The 20,677-nt window shown below is 33.5% G+C and overlaps 4 protein-coding genes and 1 long non-coding RNA gene across 6 annotated transcripts; all 5 read right to left on the minus strand.

Annotated features, from left to right (window-relative positions):
* Positions 1–373: 373 nt before the first annotated feature.
* Positions 374–3,594, minus strand: LOC106403741 (protein HOTHEAD-like). Its single transcript, XM_048735814.1, has 6 exons — positions 3,432–3,594; positions 2,610–3,000; positions 1,854–2,164; positions 1,393–1,778; positions 752–1,320; positions 374–666 (listed from the first exon to the last, which is right to left on the minus strand). Exons 1-6 carry the CDS (start codon positions 3,523–3,525, stop codon positions 612–614), a joined length of 1,806 nt encoding a protein of 601 aa, XP_048591771.1. The 5' UTR covers positions 3,526–3,594; the 3' UTR covers positions 374–611.
* A 1,909-nt stretch (positions 3,595–5,503) lies between these two features.
* LOC106404779 (protein ROOT HAIR DEFECTIVE 3 homolog 1-like) lies at positions 5,504–9,391 on the minus strand. Its single transcript, XM_048735815.1, has 19 exons — positions 9,277–9,391; positions 9,136–9,206; positions 8,973–9,036; positions 8,840–8,905; positions 8,694–8,741; positions 8,542–8,604; positions 8,412–8,468; positions 8,156–8,314; positions 8,022–8,090; positions 7,851–7,942; positions 7,682–7,760; positions 7,292–7,582; positions 6,956–7,218; positions 6,764–6,860; positions 6,516–6,668; positions 6,346–6,450; positions 6,176–6,270; positions 5,991–6,087; positions 5,504–5,896 (listed from the first exon to the last, which is right to left on the minus strand). The coding sequence occupies exons 1-19, from the start codon at positions 9,313–9,315 to the stop codon at positions 5,705–5,707; spliced, it is 2,100 nt and encodes a 699-aa protein (XP_048591772.1). The 5' UTR covers positions 9,316–9,391; the 3' UTR covers positions 5,504–5,704.
* A 65-nt stretch (positions 9,392–9,456) lies between these two features.
* LOC125576254 lies at positions 9,457–10,332 on the minus strand. The gene is made up of 3 exons (XR_007314683.1): positions 9,972–10,332; positions 9,604–9,753; positions 9,457–9,525 (listed from the first exon to the last, which is right to left on the minus strand). It is a non-coding gene; the product is annotated as an uncharacterized LOC125576254 (long non-coding RNA).
* Positions 10,333–10,884: 552 nt separating this feature from the next.
* Positions 10,885–12,871, minus strand: LOC106404781 (TMV resistance protein N-like). The gene is made up of 2 exons (XM_013845460.3): positions 11,876–12,871; positions 10,885–11,805 (listed from the first exon to the last, which is right to left on the minus strand). Exons 1-2 carry the CDS (start codon positions 12,412–12,414, stop codon positions 11,166–11,168), a joined length of 1,179 nt encoding a protein of 392 aa, XP_013700914.2. The 5' UTR covers positions 12,415–12,871; the 3' UTR covers positions 10,885–11,165.
* A 4,443-nt stretch (positions 12,872–17,314) lies between these two features.
* On the minus strand, positions 17,315–19,498 carry LOC106406457 (disease resistance protein Roq1). 2 transcript variants are annotated; one of them, XM_048735817.1, is made up of 3 exons: positions 19,385–19,480; positions 18,617–19,287; positions 17,315–18,244 (listed from the first exon to the last, which is right to left on the minus strand). In XM_048735817.1, exons 2-3 carry the CDS (start codon positions 19,231–19,233, stop codon positions 17,494–17,496), a joined length of 1,368 nt encoding a protein of 455 aa, XP_048591774.1. In that variant the 5' UTR covers positions 19,234–19,287; positions 19,385–19,480; the 3' UTR covers positions 17,315–17,493. The 2 variants fall into 2 exon arrangements, with proteins under 2 accessions (XP_048591774.1, XP_048591773.1); XM_048735816.1 differs by having other exon boundaries at positions 18,617–19,498.
* Between the last annotated feature and the right edge of the window lie 1,179 nt (positions 19,499–20,677).

Consider the following 20,677-nt stretch of genomic DNA (forward strand, 5'->3'; position numbering starts at 1 on the left):
AACCTTATCTTCTATGCTAATGCTTGCTTTCTAGATTCAGCTGGTGTGGTTTACAAGATCTTTGTGTGATCGTTAAAGACCAAGCTGGAGACATCCATGGGTACACACATGTCAAGCAAGCATTAGCATAGAAGATAAGGTTAGTTTTAACAATTGTCATGTTTACTCCTAGACTAAGTTGATGTGGTTTACAAGATCATGTGTGTCTTAAGCGCTAAGCCTTCAAGCAAAGCTTTAACTTAATTCATCATCAGCTTGTTATGTAAATTGTCTTTGAAGAACTGAGCCATTTATTTAGTGTTGATTTTCCCTTTATTTAAATAAATTACCAAAATTATCGTATGTAAATTATATATTTGCTATAGATTGAGAAAATTGTTAAAACTAAATCTGAAAACAAATCAGCCCAAAGGCGAGTCATGATAACATTCAGACAGAAACCATGATTAACTTCTCACACAAGCAAACAAATCTGATTGCTCTAAATAGGCTTACACACAGTTCATTACACAATCTGATCCTATATTTCAATGAATAGAATATCAAAATAACCAGAGATGGAGAAAATTATCCAACGAGTTACGTTGTATGATAACATCTCAATTTGTAGACTAAACACCTGCCTTGTTTCCAAGTCTCTTTCGGAGAATCTTGACTCCCATGTATCTGTAAAGATTGATAAATTCTCTGTTTATATATTGAAGTTAAAGTAAACCTCAAATCCATTATGTTACTATTGATTTCAATTTACCTTCCCATCATCATGACCGTGGCTTGAGGGTTGGTTCCAGGAGACTCATCAAATGTGGAACCATCAATAACTCTAAGCCTGTTGACACCGAGAACTTTGCGGTCAGGGCTCACAACTTTACCCACAAGACAACCACCATGATAGTGCCATATTGTGACAACAGTATCTTTACAGAACTGAGCCATTGATTTGGTATCGTTCACTTGCTTTGGTCTTAGATTGATGTTTGCCTTAACACTTAAGCTAAGCATCTCGTGTACGTTTTGCTTGTCGCATTGTGTGTAGTTTAGGAAGCGTTTAGACGTCACAACTTTTGAAACCAGACGAATGGCTTCAACGCAGCGTTGGAGATCCACCGGGTGTTTGAAGTAGTTGAAGGTGACTGAAGGGTTGTCATCTACATTTGTGTTGAGCAAACTCAAATGCCCTCTAGAGATTGGGTAAGCTAGTTTCTCCAAGATGAAACTTCCATTGAATGCTTCATGAAGTTGGGACTTGTTTCTTCTGATGTAAGCTTGTGTTGCTTCTGGTCTTCTCTGCTTTGCAGGTACGGTGGAAAACAATTCATTCTGCAGAAAAATTCAAAGACCATTCACATACAAAGACGCTAATAAGATACAAGTTATGTAATTTATGGTTACCTTATCTGACATAACCCCATAGTGAGTGTGAATGCTCTCAGGGGATTGACCAAAGCCAGTGCTGGCTTCAACATACACACCCATCTTTGTGATTCCAACGGTCTGGATAAGTGACTGCTCTATAGGCTGCTTCGAAGGCACCAAGATGGTGTTCATCGGATTATCAGCCATTCCTTTCCCCACATGCTCGTTTTCTAGAACCAAAGGTATCTTCAGCCTCTGCAGCTCCTTCTTAGGTCCAATCCCACTTAACATCAGCATCTGCGGTGACCCAATGGCTCCACTGGACAAGATCACTTCACTTCCCTTTCTATTCGAGAGCAAAGCCTGGTGTTGATTACCATTCTCGTCTTTGAATATCACTCCTGTCACTCTAGGTCTTGTTCCTGCATTCAAAACCCAAAACATAAGTTCTCGGGTAACTTGAGAGTCACGCAAACCCTAGTTTATATCATTAGTACCAGATGTGTCAAAGACTATCTTTTGCACGGTGGCGTAGATCAAGACTCTGAGCTTCTGAGGGTTAGCGTAAGCGAGAAGCTCAGCGGCGGTGTGACGACGGCCGAACCTATCGAAGATTGTGCCGCCGATCTTTGTGCCAGAGACGTGATCGTACGTGTAGCCATTGAAAGGTCTGACTCCAACTTCTAAAAGACTGTCTCTCAGAGCTTTCTGCCATAACGTCAGCTTCGGCTGATGGACGATCTCTCGCTCCACCCATGGATACGACTCGTTCACTAGCTTCGGATCCCATCCTGCTCGCTTCACGAACCTACACAAATTGAACATGTGTGAAACATTAAAAGACCTGGTCGTAAACTCCGTGGCCCATCGGTGCGTTTTTTATAAATGTAACACTGACCAATATAATGACACGACGCATGGATCACATATCAACTAAACCCTCAGTTTCTAAAAACTAAAGTTTTAGTGTGTTTATATATTAAGAAAAAATTATAATTTGATAATAAATACTACATTATTATTTTAGTAAATACATTTTCTTAGATTTACGATATATCATTAATTCATTATTAACTCATAAAAATATATAAAAATGTTGAAAATGTGTTAAAATAAGCAAACATTTTTTTTATAAAATATTTATCTTTTAAAAATAGAGAGAATATATGATTTCTTTATAAACAACAAGATCTTTCGAGATTGACAAATCACAATCTTGTTTTCTTTTTCTTAAAATGGTAATAATTACTTACGCAGCATCGGCTCTGGAGTAGAAACCAGCGTTAATACAGGAACCACCGCCAAGAACTCTAGCACGAGCGTTATAAACGCCGTCAGTGGAAACAAACGCCTGAGACGCAGAGGAAGCTGTCGTGTCAGCAAGTCCTATGTGGAAGTTCCTGAGGAAAGAGACGTTTGCGTTTGTAAACGGGACGCCACCTCTCTCTAAAACAAGAACGCTGAAATTCCGTGACAGCGTTGCGGCGAGGGGACAGCCTGCGGTTCCGCCCCCGATGACTATGTAGTCGTAGGTGGAGTCTCGACCGTTGGATGAAAAAGAAGATGAGGAAGATGATGCGAATGTGCTGGCTTTATCGATGAACGTGTATCTATAAGGATTGAACTTCAGCTTCTGCTCTTTACCTACATAAAAAAAATGTTTGTATCGTTATTTTATTAACTAGACAAGGACTAAACAAGTGCGGGTAGTTGGTAGAAGTAACTACACAATTAATGTCGTGAGCAGAACATAACCCAACAAAAAAACATAACAGTTATGCGTAAAAAGAAGACTGAACTGTTGTTAGTGTCCTAATCACTCCAGATTCGGTCCTGATGAATCAAGAAACAGAGTTTCTCCTTCAAGAAATGAGTAACTCATGGTAGAGTGGTTATATAAAGTATATGACTGTGACCAAGTTCGGACATAAGCTAATTTTGAGAAACATATCTCCACAACTCCAAAGAATTGTCAACGACTAAGAGAGAAAGAAAATATATACTTCAAACACAACACTAAGAAGAAAACAGAAATTAAAGTTGGTGAGAAATGTGTGAAGAGAGGAAGGAGCAACCTTTAGAAGCAGTGGAGAGAGAAATTGGGAGAGAGATAAGAAGAGCAAAGAGAAAGAGCTTGAGAGCCATTGGAGACTGCAGAAACCAAAACATAGATTTATGTTTTTTTTTTTGCTTCTGCTTCAACTTCTTATGTGGCTTTTGATGAATGGTCTTGTTTTGTGTGTACCTTCTCCTATAAATAACACTTAGGATCCAACTGAGCAACTATATTAATTACACCTACATTTCTATATATTGTTACATAATATGTAACCATTTATACGAATTAGTTATACAAATTCATCGACTTTAGGTAGGCAACATCTCGGTAAAAAGTAAATAATAAGAGAATGAGTTGGTAAATACTATATGTTGGTGGTCTCACACAAACAAAATCGGGTCTTGAGTGTGTCCCATTTTTGTCGAAAATAGCAAATGAAAAGGACAAGTGTATAATCTTGTTCCCAATTTAACTATAAATAGTATTTTTATAAATAGAAAGTTCTGGAACCATGAATTTTAACCATGTAAAATTTTTTATGAGAAACTCTTTTCATCGTAAATCGAAAACATAACCTCCAAAATTCCTACACGGTTAACTACGAGAACTAGTTGGTTAATTATAAATAGTCACCTAATAGTCTAATACCAAAACTTATAGCTAGTAATTCTAATATTAGACTTATTAGTACTTAATTATATAAGACTCATTGTCACGGAATAGTTTCTTGCAGAAATTAATGATATAACTTCACTGCTTACTAGAACAGTCATTATCATTTACACTTTCATCTTTTATCTGAAACAAAGACTTAAGAGGGGTTGCTTTCACCTTTTTACCATGGTGATAATAAATCATTTGATTTGTTTTGGCTTATGGGACCAGTTGTAAAGTAATTTATTAGTATCATATAATAATAAAAACAATTGAAAGATAAAAAGGAGAGTTGTACAGCTTGTCTATGTCATTAATGGCGATATGAAACGGTTGAAATAGGAGGTCTAGTAGCCGTTGGATCAAAGACTTGAAAGATTAAAAAGCGTTTCCATTAATCATCTTCACCTAACGAAACCAGCAAAAAAAAAAACAATATACGGAGCCATGTTTTTGGCGAGTAGTTTTGTTTGGAGTAGATCGCAGTTATGACCATAACTGTGAGTTAACGAAATCTTCACGAGTCACGTATATATATTTTGACAGCTAATTTAATTGATTAGCGTCACCTACCTAACCAAACAGAAAACGCATTCATGGGTTTTGCTAACAAATTTAGAATAACCTCGGATGAGTTAGTTGCCAATTTTATTTCAAAGGATAAAAAATTGTATTTTAGTGTTGAATTTAGAGTAGAATATCGATAATAAATGTCACATCGCATCACGTATGTTAGTCATATAGATCGCATGAGATTTCACGACTTTAAACTAGTCACAAGTATAAGAAGTATATACAAAGTAACTACAGATTTGAAAGTTTTTATATAACGTGGAAGAGAGATTATTATTTGTATGACTGGTTATTAATGGGCAAACCTTTTTAGACATTTTTATTGCACATATACGTTTTTAAAACCTTTTGTCCATTACCGATCAACCAAAACCCCACAAAAATTTGTTTGTAGACGAACTCAATCGAACTCGAACGAACCATTTGACAGCTATACTCACAACGAATATAACTACATAATTTGATTTGAATTTATTAATGAATGTTTCTATGGAGGGAAAATAAATTTCATATATACAACAAAATCACTTGATATTACAAAACTGTTTTCGTTATACTTATACCTAGTAGGCTGTAACCTACAAAAAGCTTATGGACATTTCTTAAATGATAAATTCATTCTGTAATGTTATGGTGATTTTCGGTGGGTGGATATGCAAACTGTAAAGAAATGATGATAATAAATACACACACCAATCCCTGAGTGGATTCAGAATGTGTATTCAATAGTTTATAATAATGGTTACAAAACTTTACCACTCAGCAGTTAATGTAAAGATTAATTTCTGCTCTCTTTTCTTGTGACTGGTATGTTATCCCATGCTCCAACTTTCACGAAACTAGTTATTGAGATCGTACATGTAGTTATAGTCCAACTTTATTTTATTTTTACATTATAAGAAAAAAATAATCAACCAGTTCAGAATCAAATCATGCCACAAAGCTTTTAAGTCACTTGTTGTGTATAAATACGCAGCGTTTTTGCACTCATGAGTAAGTTAATAAGTTTTAAAAACACCAAAGTATTAGAGATCAAACCTTTGAAGAGTAATAAGATTCTTCTTAATCTGTCTTTGAGGCACTTTTGTGCTCTGTTGGATTATCTGATGAGGAAGCATTTGAAGAAGTGTTGTTACTAGGACGACGGTTCTCTGGATTAGCTGTAGGAGGAGCTTCACCTTGCGCGGCAAGGTTCTTGACAAGGTTCATGACTGTGGGAACAAACTTTGCTGATATTGATATGATCCCTGGAAGCTGAAGAAACATAGGTACTAGTAAGTCCATGATTCATGAAAAAACTACTATTACTACTTTATTAGAAGGTTGAGAAGATTGGTAGAACACTTACTGCACCATTGCGGAACTCGCCAGGGATATCCAGTTGCGTCCAGAGTGCTTTCAGAAGTAAGAAACCAACAAACAAGACACCAAGATAGAGAGGGTTTCTGTCACAGTAAGAAGCAAAGAGGTTTCAGAATCTACATGCCATACCATTCATCAATATGAAACAATCAGATACTAGCTTTGATGGACCTTAGAAGAGTCATGAACTCGTTGAATCCAAGTATGATCAATGCAAAAATAGCCCATGGAGGGGGTAACCAGTTACTACCACGCTTATTCGCTTCCTGAATTAGTATAACCAATTAGTATTCATAAAACATATATAGCATAGAGCAAACTTGTGAGTAAAGTAACCATGCCTGTGCAGATATGGCTTGAGTCACAGTATATTCTGTTTCTGTCTTGAACTGTCTCCATATAGATTTACAGTGGACTGGTGTGATCAAAGTTCTTGATGATGGAATCTACAAAAATATTAAGATCAAGAATCAACTGAAGTTAAGACACATCGGAGAAGAGTCATACATACATCATCCCAAGTGCTTGAAGCCAATGGATCAGATGCTGTAATGCTCTTTTTAGACGTTGTTGAATCCAAAAGAGCAACACTTAGTGTCTTCTCAATGTTATCGGTTTCATCACCCAATCGCATTACAGCCATTACTGAGAGCAACTTCAAGGACTGAAAACAAGAAACCATAAGATACCATAAGAAAGTGTTTAGAAAGACTTTCTCAAGACTTATAAACAAAACGTTAAGGGAAATACAAAACGTACAGCTGATCTAGCTGCTTTAGTAATTGCTCGAAGATCTTCATTTCCAGTCCAAACTCGTGGCATTGAATCACCATCATTGCTGAAGATTGTAGCAAACCTGACAGAAAAAGAAGAAGATTCAGACTCAAAACTTAAGTGTTGTTTTAGACTTGTTTTGAAAGCCTTACTATATATATATATATATATATATACCTATCTTTCATACGCATCAAAACCCTTCCAGCTTCTTCCTTAGCCTTCGATTCTATGACACCTCTTGAATACTCCTGAAGACTCTTCACCATTTTTTCTCTTGTTTCTTCTTCAATATCAAAAGCAGCTAATGCACTACTGAATCCAGAAACAGCAGTTTCAGTTTCACGTCCATGAAGCTTCTTCACTGTCATCCACGTTTGATCATTCGCTCCTTCCAACAAAGCTTCCACCGGTTCTGACAATGCTGTATGAAGCTTTGTCTGCAAGTTAGAGTCTAAATCAGTTGAAAAAAAATTAACTTGACCCGCAAGCTTTCTTTATTCTTTCTGTTACCTCGTATTGAGTAGTAAGTTCAGATAACTTAGAAGTCCGGACAGAGGAAACATGAGCCTCTATGTCACGGACTAACTTTTCCCTTACTTTGGTTGTGTCCCAATTAGCTTGTTCAATGATGGCACCTGCGCACTCTTCATCGAACTGGTCCATGCAAGCCTTGAGCCAAGTAGTGGAAGCTGAAGAGAACCCTTCACCAATTTCTAAAGCTTTATCAAAAGAAGCCTTAAACTTCTCAAGCATTCCCCATCTTATGTGTCCCAACACATCTTGAAACGCTGGATTCACAAGCTGTATAATAAAATTAACAGTGAGGAAAGCATATAATATCACAATAGTATATAAGCAAGAGAAACATGTTCAAGAGATCCAAGATTGTATTGTATTTACTTGGAGAAGCTTTTCTTCAAGCTGATGTCTCTTTGATGATCTGACACCTTCATCAAAGAATGTAGCTTCCCCATCATATCTAATAAAACAAATTATCTTTTAAAAAATATATTTATATAAAGTTTTTTTTTTGATGTGTGAGTATCTTGGTTAAATTTGTTGTGCTTACTCTGATAAGCAAGAACCAAGAATGGAAGTAAGCCTCTTTCCAAAACTAGAAACTGGACCAGCTTGCACCTCCTCATCAAGTTTGCGCCAGTCCTGTAAACAAAAGCAGAAAAGGTTAGTTAGTGACCATAGGACTAACCAAGAGCTTGAAACAATGTAGAAGAGACATTACCTCGTTTGTAATGAAATGGGCAAACTTCTCATTTGAGATTTCTTCGCACCGGACAGTAGCTACCATGACCTGCAAGAAGAATGAGCTCGGAGGGTGTATAAAAACAAAGTCTAAAGGTATCATTATAAGGTTACCTTGTGAGCAGGAAGGTCAAGATCCTTATTCTCTTTGATGACTCTCCAGATTTGATCAGCACTAAATGCAAAACCTGAGGCTGGAATCACTCCTCTTCTGTCTCCAGCAAGACCACCCGGTGCAATAGAATGCATGAACCGTTGTCTCAAACTAGCAACCTAAGTTCCGAAACAAAACAAAAAATGAATCCGTCTATAAGAGTATCCCAATTTAGAACACTCATCTATAAAAAAACTTGGCCACACACACACTTACCTGCTCTTTAAACTGTTCTTCCTTCTCCTCATAACTAGAAAGAGCAACAACTTCAACCTAACCATCAAAAGAGAGAAACAACATGAAGAATCTGTAACATAACAATAGGTCTAGCTGTAACATAACATACGTTGAAGAAGTCACTCATAGGAGTTTCTTTGTGTGCCTCCGGCTTTGGAACAGAATCCCATATCTGCCACGACAAAGAACAAACCGTTGATCAGCTGCCTTTCTTTATGTGAATATCAATTTGGAATTAGCTTAAAGCCACTTCTGTTTTACCTTCTGAATATCTTCTCTTAAGACAGGCTCTAAGTTTTCCAATGGCGTCTGCATCCATAATCATATTAATAAAACAATGCATGTACCCGTTAGTAGTGACAGAACTGCAATGTAGAAATAATGATGAACAGAAAAGAAGAGCGTACCCTTGTTTTATCTCGTATAACAAACAGCATTGTTGTTTTACGTGGACTAAACAATCGCATCATAACCTGTTAAACGCAACTCCAAAGATTCACATAAAGAGTTTATAACTTTGTGAGCATAACAAACAAATACCTGAAAGACAGTTTTCAAGAGTGGTTTATTAGCAGCTTGTTCACGGCCAATATCATGACACCACCTACAAAAACACAAGCGTTATTGTAAATAGGTAATGAGACACTTTCTTTCAACAAAAGTGAAATTTGATATACTATAAAGTCTCCTACTACAGTCTTACATGTTGATCAAGACAATATCTGAGATAGCTAGAGCGAACAGAGCACTCTGTTTCTCGAAGGCAGTATCATCCTGTTTGGTCAAAGGAGGACACCATTAACATCACACACTAAACCAACATGGTAATGAAAGAATCATTAACCTCTCCTCGCTCTCTTCCATCAGTGCCCTCCAAGTCCATTACAAGAGTGCAAGGCTCTATGCCGGCACATCTTGCAAGCCAGATACCTTTTGTGGTCTGAGACCTGTAAAAAATTTCTTATTCAGGAGACGAAATTTCACAAAAATATCATATATGCAAATGCTATCAGATGAAGAGCATACCTTCCCTTAAATGCATCCATCTCCATAAAGTTTGTTCCAAACAAATTATTCAACAAGGTACTCTTCCCTGTGATATCACAAAAACTATTCTTAATTAAAGATTCTGAATAATATAAAAGTGCCTCCTCTCTAAAAGAATGCATACCGCTGCTTTGAGGACCCATGATGGAGACAACAGCATAGGAGAGGCCACATTCTCCAAGCTTCACCTCTTTGATGAAGTGATCTATGCCAGAGACATTGTATGTACCATCTCCATCAATAAGCTGTACAGAACAATTTCCCTCGCTCTTATCTGCATCGATAGTGCAATGAAACGAGACCAATGACTCATGTTTTTTATGTTATATAAGCATGCAGAGCCATTACTTTCTGAAACCATAACAACGACATTCTTTCTCAAGAGAACAGAGAAACAAGACTCGTATATAACAATCTACATGGATCTATAATAATGATCTAGATCAAAAGAGCATACATGAGACAACGTAAGTGGTGAGAGAGAGATAATACCCATGATTTGTCTTTCTGACAGAGAATATCCTCAAGGGCCAATAGAGCTTTCACTCTTTAGGGATCATCTTCTTCAAAAGCTTCCTTTTCTCTGTTTCTGCATGTTAGTCATTCTAGGTTATAACTTCAAATACTATTTTTTCTTTGCACTTTTTTTTTGCTTGGATAAAGCAATATCAAGGAATGAAAGTTGGGAACTTTAGATCTCCTCTGCAAATTTGTATGGAACTCATTAAAAGCCAAACGTGAAAAAGAATTTGTATGTCATTTAATCCAGTCAAGAGCAATAATTGCTTCTATACACCAGTAACCCATTCCAAAAATAGACAAACATTCCTATTTCTAAGCCACATCTTACTAAGTTTAGTCATACTTAACTTAATGTACAGTAAAAAATAATAACATCTTGAATGGATACAATTGGCTACAAGTATTAGTATTGGAAATATCTAGATGAGTATTTAAAAATAAAATACTTAAATGGATAAAAAGAGAGAAAAAGAGGAGAAAGAAAATTAAACAATTTTCATTTTTAAAACTTTCAAAATATTTTTTTATGCTATATGGATTTTTATGATTTACTTGATTTTTTACATTCAAAAAATAATTAAAAAAATTATACTATATACAATATATTTTTGTAAATAAATTTCATTATATTTCATTTACATGTTTGATCCACATCGGATGTCATGAGTAAGGTTTTGATTACAAACTGACTTCAACAAAATAATTTAAGTCTTATAGTTCTTAAACTAGTTTCGCTCGACTCATCATTCTCGATGCGTTCTGCTAGTCTGTGACGATAATACTCAAAAATAGACGACTGTTCTCAACCTTTAGCGTGAATCTCATAAATGTGAGATTAACCTCGTTTTTTTTCAAATGTTGAAGTTTCCTAAGATATCTCTGGAATATCTAGCCTCCAATGAACTTATCAAACTTATTTTTCCGCAAAAAATGCATAATTAATTTTAAATATATTTATTTAAATTTTATAATCAATTCATTATTAATGTATTTTAGTATTTTTAACTATTAATATTCAAATATTATTTAGATAAAAAGATGAACAATTTAGCATCTGGATGGTGTATCTGAATGTAAATACTAACTATAAAAACAAACAAACAATATCTGGAGTATTCAGATGCTACATCTAGATGTTGTATGAAATACAAAACCGAACATGACCTATATATCATTGCATATCAGGGTCGAAAAAGAAAGCTCGGAACCCGCATGATCATCTCTCCGTATGAAGGCTTCAGACCGCCAGAGCTTACCAACTTCACAGCATCTCAAGAGTTCAACTTCGTAGACACTCTTCACACCCCATGAACTAAGCAAATGCTTATCTTGTGTGACTATGATGATCCTACTCCCTGGACCAAACCAACTAAATTCATCAGCAAGCGCGTCTAACTTTTCGATCTTGTCCACGTCGTTAGCCACTAGCAGAACCTTCCTGTTCCCGAGCCTTGCTTTGATCGCGTGGAGACACATGTGAGAGCTCTTTGTGCTCATCAAGACTTCTCCTTGCATCTTGGAAAGAAGCTCTTCTTCTTGTAGATGCAGTGAGATATTTCTAACGTCTTCGAGAAAACAATGAGCTTCAAAGTCGGGTGAGATGTTTTTGTAAACGTGTTTCGCGAATGCTGATCTTCCCTTGCTCCCTCTTCCCCAAATCCCACTTACTTGAACACCTTCGTTTGAATTTAGATCAAGTAACGGATACAATCTCTTCATGTGTTCGTCGAAACTAATTACGTTACTGGACAAAATCTTCGATATTCTCTCAGTAACTCTATCGACCAGCGTCGCGTCATCTTCCCTGAAATGAAAAAAAAAAGATTTAGGACTCAACACAACATAGAGATATGGTCTCGTTATAGAAAGTTTACGAAATCTTTGAACAGTCGCCGGAGAGAGTAGCCAATCTGTTCAAGGCATCCCTCCACGAGTGGACTCTCTCTGTGCTATGTCTCTTCTCGTGTTTCTTGAACTGCTTCACCAGTTTTCCCGTCTGTCTCTTCAGGTCATTAGGTTCAACCTCGTAGAAAATAGGCACCACAGTGAGTAGTTTTTCTCTCTCCAGTTTTAAAATCATTACAAGCTCCTCGAGACACCAGAAGGAAGCTGGATAAGTCGGAGAGATCACCACGACAGCGATTGTTGATCCTTTGATGCCTTGGACAATCACTGGTGCAATCGAACGGCCACACACCAGTGCGTTGTCGTCTTTGAAAGCTCGAATGCCTTTGGTCTCTAACTGCTTGTACAGAAAACTGACGAAGTTCTTGCGAGTGTCTGCGCCTCTGAAGCTCAAAAAGACGTCGTATTTTTGAGGAGTGGACGAAGACGATAATGACCTGGAGTCGAATGGTCGTCCAGAACTAACTTTTCTCTTGAAGCACGATACATTTTGTAATATCGTGTTCATATTTTTTTGTTCTTGCTCTTTTGGTTTGGTACCTTTTTTTGTTTAAGAGCATTTGGCAAAATGACATATATTTATAGTAGGGGGGTTGGAAGAAAGAAAATACTTTATTTTGACTTTATTTTGAAAAAAGGGAAAAGATTGTATATGCTTCCAATTTTAGGGTCAACACAACATAATATTTGATTTTAGTCGCTCTTCGCAGTACGAAGTTAAGTTAAGTTAAGATTTTTCTTTTGTTAACTAAAAGGAGTTTAGGTCTTGGATCATAATCTTTCTTTAGCCTCGAGTCAACCTTTGATAATAAAAATAACATTTTCGAATTAGGAGCATAAAAATACCATAACTCTTGCGTTTAACATTTGGTGCTAAAGTTAACTTAGTTTTTTGTGGTCTATTTATAAAAAGAAGGAAACTTTTAAAACAAATACATAAGAGCATTTGGTTAAGTGTACAAGTATAGTAAAAAAAATCATATAAATTAATAGTGTTGGAATTATAATATTTTATTAATTTATTTAAAACACATATATATTGAATTATATATTTACATATATATATATATATATATATATATATTGATTATTATTATTCATACAATATATATATATTTATTAAATTTTAAAACACAATATTTATTTTGTTCATATTCGATTATTTTGTGTATATAAGATATGTATTGTAAACAAAGATGTATTATGATAAAATAATATTAAAATATTTTGAAGTGTTTAAAAAATTAAAAAAATAGATTTCATTGTAAATAATAACAAATAAGACAAATTTATATTTATATTTATATACGTAAATTATTTATGTATTTTTATAATGAGATCATATATTTATATAAGGTTTTTTAAAAAATATTATTTATCAAACTGTGTTATATTTGTATCGATCTAATTCAAAAATAGTGAAATTTATTAATTTATTATAATTATTAATTTATCAAATATTAATTTATAGAATTTATAATGTTTACACGATAAAATTTATTAATGCTAATGTACCAAGAGATCCGAGTTTCAAGTCTCTCCAGTAAAACTATTTATGAAATAATTATGCAAATTAATGTGGAAAAACTTACACAAAATTTTTTAGCATGATGTAAATATTTTTTTTTGATGTGGATCTCAATTAAGCGGTCTAGTGTGGTGTACTGAGATGTGATATTTATAAGACATGTAAATTTGGTGGTTGTAAAATTTTCTATGTAATATTTGTTATAATGTGTAAGCATAATACACCAATGTTAAAATGATTGAACCTAATTTTATAAATTTCACTGTATATGTAGAATTAATTTTGAAATTATACCTAGGAGGGATTCTAATAAATTCAATAGTTTAGAAAAAAAGTGGATTACAAAAACATAGAAGGAGCAGGCCGTCTTAAATTAATTATGGGTTCTGTGCTCAACAAATGTTTTCCCCAAAATTACAGTTGTATTCTTTTAATTTACAGATTAGGACCTTAATATATGTGGTTTTTCATAAGTTAGGACCTTAATTTTTTTAAAGAAATTTTCCACAAAAAAAAGACCTAGTGCATTTGCACCTTCGGCCCTCCCCAAGAGCAGGCACTGAGAAGGAGATAATGAAGCCAATTCTTATGAAGTCAATCATAGAAATGGGATAATGAGGTCAATCATATTTCTATGGCCGGAAAACTTTTCGAAGGCATGGATGGCCCTTCACGTACCCCCCATCCCGGTCCTACTTGACACCCTGACATTGACGCTTAAAAAGTAAAAACCCGCGTTATTCTGAATCGCCACAGAATTGTTCTACCTTTACAGAATAATAAGGTCCTGAAACAGTAAAAGTTTAATTTATGTCTAATAATACAACGTCACAAACACTGGAGATCTGAATAATTTAAAGCACCTTTTAGTTAATATAATAGGTTTGCTAAATATAATTGTCGTTAAAAATTTAAACCACTTTTAATGCCATATTTTCATGCAGTCACTGAGATCGTAACACAGTAACATATGCTACTTTTAGTTGCCGACTCGTACATTTGTGGACAGTACTGTTAGAGTGTTTTGTTTTATTCGATAAAGAAACCAAATAAGACTTTTCTTATTTTTGTACATTATTGTTTCGAGAGCTTTACACGGAAACACACTCAACTTTTACTTTGAATATTGAGTTGTTTACGAAAACAACAGGCACTTTTGAGTTATCATTTTCATCAGAAGGCATTTCCAAAGGGAAAGGCACTTTGAGCATCTGAAAACTCAAACTTATTCCTCAACTCTATTTTGTTTGGTTTGGCGAAATATTATGGTTCTTATTCTAGTCAGAGCAGGTTCAATACTGTTAGGGATCCTAGGGCAAAATTTTTTTTTACTCTCTAAAATTTATATAAAGATAATGTTTAAAATATTTTTAAAATTTAATTAATAATATTTTCTAATGAAAATAAAACTATATACATATCAAATAATTTTGGGCCATTTTCAATTTTATTTATTGTATTTATAATTTTTTATATATAAAAATATAAATTTATAAAAAGTTAGACTCTTTATTTATCATTATACGGAGAATATGGGTTCGGACTCGGAACGGTCGCACCGCTTGTCCCCTTTGTAAGCTGGCCCTGATTCTAGTTACAGACTTACAGATGTATTCTTCGAAAAGATATTCCCAGCCACATCTTTTATTTTATTCTTTTAAAAACAACTGAGTCATTTTTTAACACAAAACAACCGAGTCATTTAATCAAATATTATCTCCTTCATTTTTTTATAACTTTTCCTCTCGTCAACTCCCCTAATATCTTTAGCCATAAAAAAAAAACTCCCCTGATATCTCCAATCCTCAAAACTCTAGAATTCTTTGATTTTATTTGGTCGAAGACATCGTCGCCTTTTGGAAATTGGTCTGATAGAAAGTACAATATATAATCTTAGTATATTATATTTTCTTTCTTGTTTTTCTCGTTTAATCGTGCGGTATTACAATTGATTCTTCCAACGATTCTTGTTTTCAGATGCTTGTGCAGTTGAAGAATGGATAACAACTTTTTTCAAAAAAGAAAGAAAGAATGGAATAAAACTTTCCTTGAGTGTTTGTTTTCATGTGACAGGTTGCAGTCGCTTTATGGGGAGTAATATGTGCTATCTATGTTTAATGTTCTTGGGATTTTGGGTTATTAACTTTAATAAGGTATTCTAAAAATAGACTTATTTTTGGATTCACCTCTAGGGTGAACCTCTAGGTTCACCAACCAATAGGATTATGTTATTTCAAATTTGATATTTTTTATAAAAGGAAACAAAATATTGTCAAGTTATATTATATTTTTAAAATAAAAAGATAAAAAGTAAAAAATAAAAAATAAAAATAGTAGTAATTACAAAAAAAATATTTTTAACATCGTCAGGAAAAAACTAAACCCTAAATCCTAATCCGTAAACCCTAAATCCGAAATCATAAACCCTTAGGTAAACCCTAAACCCTTGTATAAATCATAAACTCTAAATCAAAAACACTAAACACTAAAACACTCATGGGTTTAGGATTTTAGTGTTTAGTGTTTTTGATTTAGAATTTATGATTTATCCAAGGGTTTAGGGTTTACCCAAGGGTTTAGGGTTTACCCAAGGGTTTAGGGTTTCAGATTTAGAGTTTAGGGATTAGGATTTAGGGTTTAGTGTTTTGCTGACGACGTTAACAATATTTTTTTTTAAAAATCTTTTTTTTTGTAACTACTATTTTTTTTTACCTTTTTATTTTAAAAACATAATATAACTTGACAATATTTTGTTTCTTTTTTTAAAAGATATCAAATTTGAAATAATGAAATCCTATTGGTCGGTGAACCTAGAGGTTCACCCTAGAGAGTGAACCCAAGAATAACTCCTAAAAATATATCTTAAAAAATCGTTTTAAAAGCAAAAAAATAATTAATTTTACCCGTACTCAGTTGTATATATATATTAATACAAATAATATGATTTAAAATGAATATAAAATCATTTTTACTATATCATAAAATTAAAAGATATCAATCTTTCCCTATCCAAAAATAAGTAGTCCATTTATATAATAATAATCATTTTTAAATTTTTAAATATTAATGTACATGAATAATAGAAATTGACTTAAAAATAAATAAAACTTAGAATAATTAGTGACCTATTTTATTACTAATAATTTTATATGTGCTAAAAATACATTCAATACAAAATAACTTCAATACTGATAAAAATAATATATATTAAGAAATAAAACAACTTTCAATACAAGTAATAATTGAACGTTAATACAACAATATGTATGTACAATACTATATATATATATATATATTTTATGTTAAAACAAATATTCGTAGTAGTTGTGCAGGTTAAAATCTAGTCAAAGTTATGAAATGATTAATCAAACTATAAATATAAAACATTTCATATCTTAAAACAAATAAAACTCAATTATATATATCAAAGCTCAAACAGTCTATATATAAAACTTTAAAATATATATTAAATAATTGTTTTAATAATCAAAAATAGATCTTTATTTTCAAAGTGCGGATAGAAATTTAGTTTTTGTTTAAAGAATATGAGATATTTATCACTTGTTAGTTGTCACTGAGTCAGTGCATTTAATAGCATTAACATTGATGTCCTCTTACTGAACATTGATGTCCTCTTACGTAGTTTTCACAATTCAATATATAAGAATATTAAAAAAAGTAAGAGAAACGGTATAAATGTTCATATTTGAGAGACTCATATATGTTTGTGAGATACTTATCCTCCACATATTCAATTATTTTAAAATGGAAAAAAATAAGTAGTTAGTAACATTGTTGATGTTCTAAGGCTCTGACCAGTGTAAATCTCATTCGTCAATTATTTGTTGGACATGTCGAAACATCAAAGGTACAGAAAATCTTCAAGAAAATGGTGTATCTTTATTCCTTATAATAAGAAACAGTATTACATAGTGAAAAAAAAAGAACAGTATTACATAAAAACTGGTAAATCCAGATCCAAATGATGGCGTTACATCTTTAAGATAAAGCACGCTGTGTCTATAAAGGCTTTGACTTTTCCTTTTTAATCAAATGAATCTAAAGACTATATATTATATCATTTAATCTTTCCCTAAGCTGATCTCCATCACTCAAATAATTTATTAAATATTTCAGGGACGAAAAGAGATTACTACCAGGAAGATTCATGGACCCCTCGAAACTCTCAGGATCTTGTTTCTGCTTGAAGGCTTCAGACCTCCACAGCTTACCAACTTCACAACATCTCAAGAGCTCAACTTCGTAGACACTCTTCACACCCCATGACCTAAGTAATTGCTTATCTTGTGTGACTATGATGATTCTACTCCCTGGACCAAACCAACTAAATTCGTTAGCAAGCGCATCTAACTTTTCGATCTTGTCCACGTCGTTAGCCACAAGCAAAACCTTCTTGTTCCCGAGCCTTGCTTTGATCGCGTCAAAACACATGCGAGAGCTCTTTGTGCTCAGGCAAGGACCTTCCATCTTGGAAAGAAGCTCTTCTTGTAGATGAGATTTTTGGCAATCTAGTGAGATCCTTCTGAGGTCTTCGAGAAAACAATGAGCTTCAAAGTTAGGTAAGATGTCTTGGTAAACGCCTCTCGCGAGTGCTGATATTCCATTGCTTCCTCTTCCCCAAATTCCACTTACTTGAACACCTTCGTTTGAATCTAGATCCAATAACGGATACAATTCCTTCATGTGTTTGTCGAAATCAATTAGGTTATTACCATTACTTTGTGTTTCCGTGGACAAAATCTCTGAAATTCTCTTAGTAATTCCATCAACCAGCGTCGCGTCATCTTTGCTGAAAAGAAAAAAAAAGATGATTCCAATCCGTAAATTTATATCCGACAAATTGTTACCATGAAATTAAATTAAATCTCAATGCAACATAAAAGCAACATTCATTAGGCCTATATATCTTTAAGGATTATAAAAAATACCTTTGGTAAATAAGAATTTTAAAAAAAAATGGAAAAGGAATATCGAATTTTGAAGTTTTATAAATATGGTTATTCATAGTCAATATACAAATTCTAAAATGTTTTTTCCTCAATAGTATTTGCCTCAATGATGGTGTTTCTCTAAAATGTTTTTTTTTTGCTGTTCCCATGATTACTACAAATGAACAAGAAGACACATAAAAATAAAATTATGGTCCTTATGGAGATTTTACCAGTTTTTTGAACAGTCGCCGGAGAGAATAGTTACCCTAGTCAGCGCATTCCTCCAAGATCTGACTCTCTCTCTGCTATATCTCCTCTTGTGTTTCTTGAACTGTTCCGCGACTTCTCCCTTCTGTCTCCTCAATTGACAAGGATCAACCTCGTAGAAGATCGGCACCACAACAAGCAAACCTTTTTTCTCGAGTTTCAAAATCTTAACAAGCTCTTCAAGACACCAGTAGGAAGCTGAGTAAGTCGGAGAGACCACCACCACGGCGATTCTTGTCCCTTGGATGGCTTGGACAAGCTCTGGTGCAATCGGACGGCCACGCACCAGTGCCTTGTCGTCTTTGAAAGTTTGAATGCCTTTGGTCTCTAACTCCTTGTACAGAAAACTGACGAAGTTCTTGCGAGTATCTGCGCCTCTGAAGCTCAAAAAGACATCGTATTTTTTAGGAGGGAAAGAAAAAGAAGAAGATAACGATGACCTGGATTCGAATAGTCGTAAGGACTTAACTTTTGTTTTAAAGCACGATCGTTTCTTTAAGACCGTGTTCATGTTGTTGTTTTTAACTTGCTCTTTGGGACTTTTTTTTGGTTTAAGAGCATTTAGGCAAAGTATATACATATATTTATAGGGTTGGAAGAATACTCGGTAATTTTGTAAACTCCAACGGCCGACCTATAACAATATAGCAGTCAATAAATATTATAATATTGGGGTGAATAATTTTAATAACAGATTATAAAACAAAAAAAGAGAGAAAAGAGATGCAAACAGATTTTCTTCGTTGTTTCCAGGCTGTACAAAGGCAATTTCATCCAATGCAGTAATATATAATATATAATATACTTACACTTGACTAAGTATGTGCATGGAATAAATTACTATTATGTTGCTTTTGTTAGTAAATGCCTCCATAAAGGTTGAACAATTATATAGCGTCAATGTCAATGTCAATGTCAATGTCAAGAATGGCGGGCGGTACCAGCATCAAAATGATCTCAGGCCATTGGAAATAGGATATTATCTTCTCTAAGCATCAAAGTCTCATTGATTTAAATAAAGACGGTTACAATTGCGGGTGCGTGAGTTTGTGGATGCGGATGGTTACAGCTTCAAATATTATTAAACGTTTTGTATAACTGACACAAAATTTAAAAATTATTGCATGTACAGAATATTTGTGATTAATTGATTATAAAATATTGCAACAGTTTAATAATAAATTATCAATATTACTTATTATAATATTATTAAAATATAAAAAATACTATAGTAATAAAATATAATAATTATAATATAATATGATTAATAATAATATTATGTTTATTTATTTAAATTTTAAATTAGTTGAAAGTTATTATTTTAATAAATTGTTTTTTGAAGATTTATATTAAAACTTTTAAAAGAATATTTTTTCGTTTTATATATGTGTATATCTTCATATATGTACGTATATTAATTTTTTAAAATTCGAATGAATAGTTAGTTTATAGTTTTTATAAAAAAAGTTATGATATTGTTTGTGAATTTAAATTAATATATAAAATATGCATATATTTTTATTTTTAATATTTCCATTTTAAAATTTTAACTTAAAATTTTAAAAACATTTTGAATTTTTTGTTTCCGCAACTGTCCGCCACTGCAAACGCTAACTGAAATCAGTTTTTTATTTTTAGAGGTCCGGAGCGGTTTAAAACGATTTGTAGCAGTTTGTATGATGTTTCGAAACACTGCCACTGCTACTAAATACTAACTGTAAAAGTTGTGTTTGCGGGTGGTAGCAAGGAAACCAGTAAGATCCTGATTCTCTGCCCCATCCAAGTTCTCAATTTCATAAAATAATTCTAAGTTTACAATGAAATCAACAAAATAGAATTCAATCATTTGATATCACATTTTAGAAATTGTGATTACCTGATTATAACACAAATTCGACATGATCAGATACACAAGTGTCAAAAGAACGAACAACTAGCTAAAATTTTCACTTTCTCGATATTATAAATCAGAAATCAATTATAGATTCTTTTTTTTTAACAATCAATTATAGATTCTTAAGTTT

This window comes from Brassica napus, chromosome A7 (assembly GCF_020379485.1).
Source record: "Brassica napus cultivar Da-Ae chromosome A7, Da-Ae, whole genome shotgun sequence".
In the NCBI taxonomy this organism is placed as follows: Eukaryota; Viridiplantae; Streptophyta; class Magnoliopsida; order Brassicales; family Brassicaceae; genus Brassica; species Brassica napus.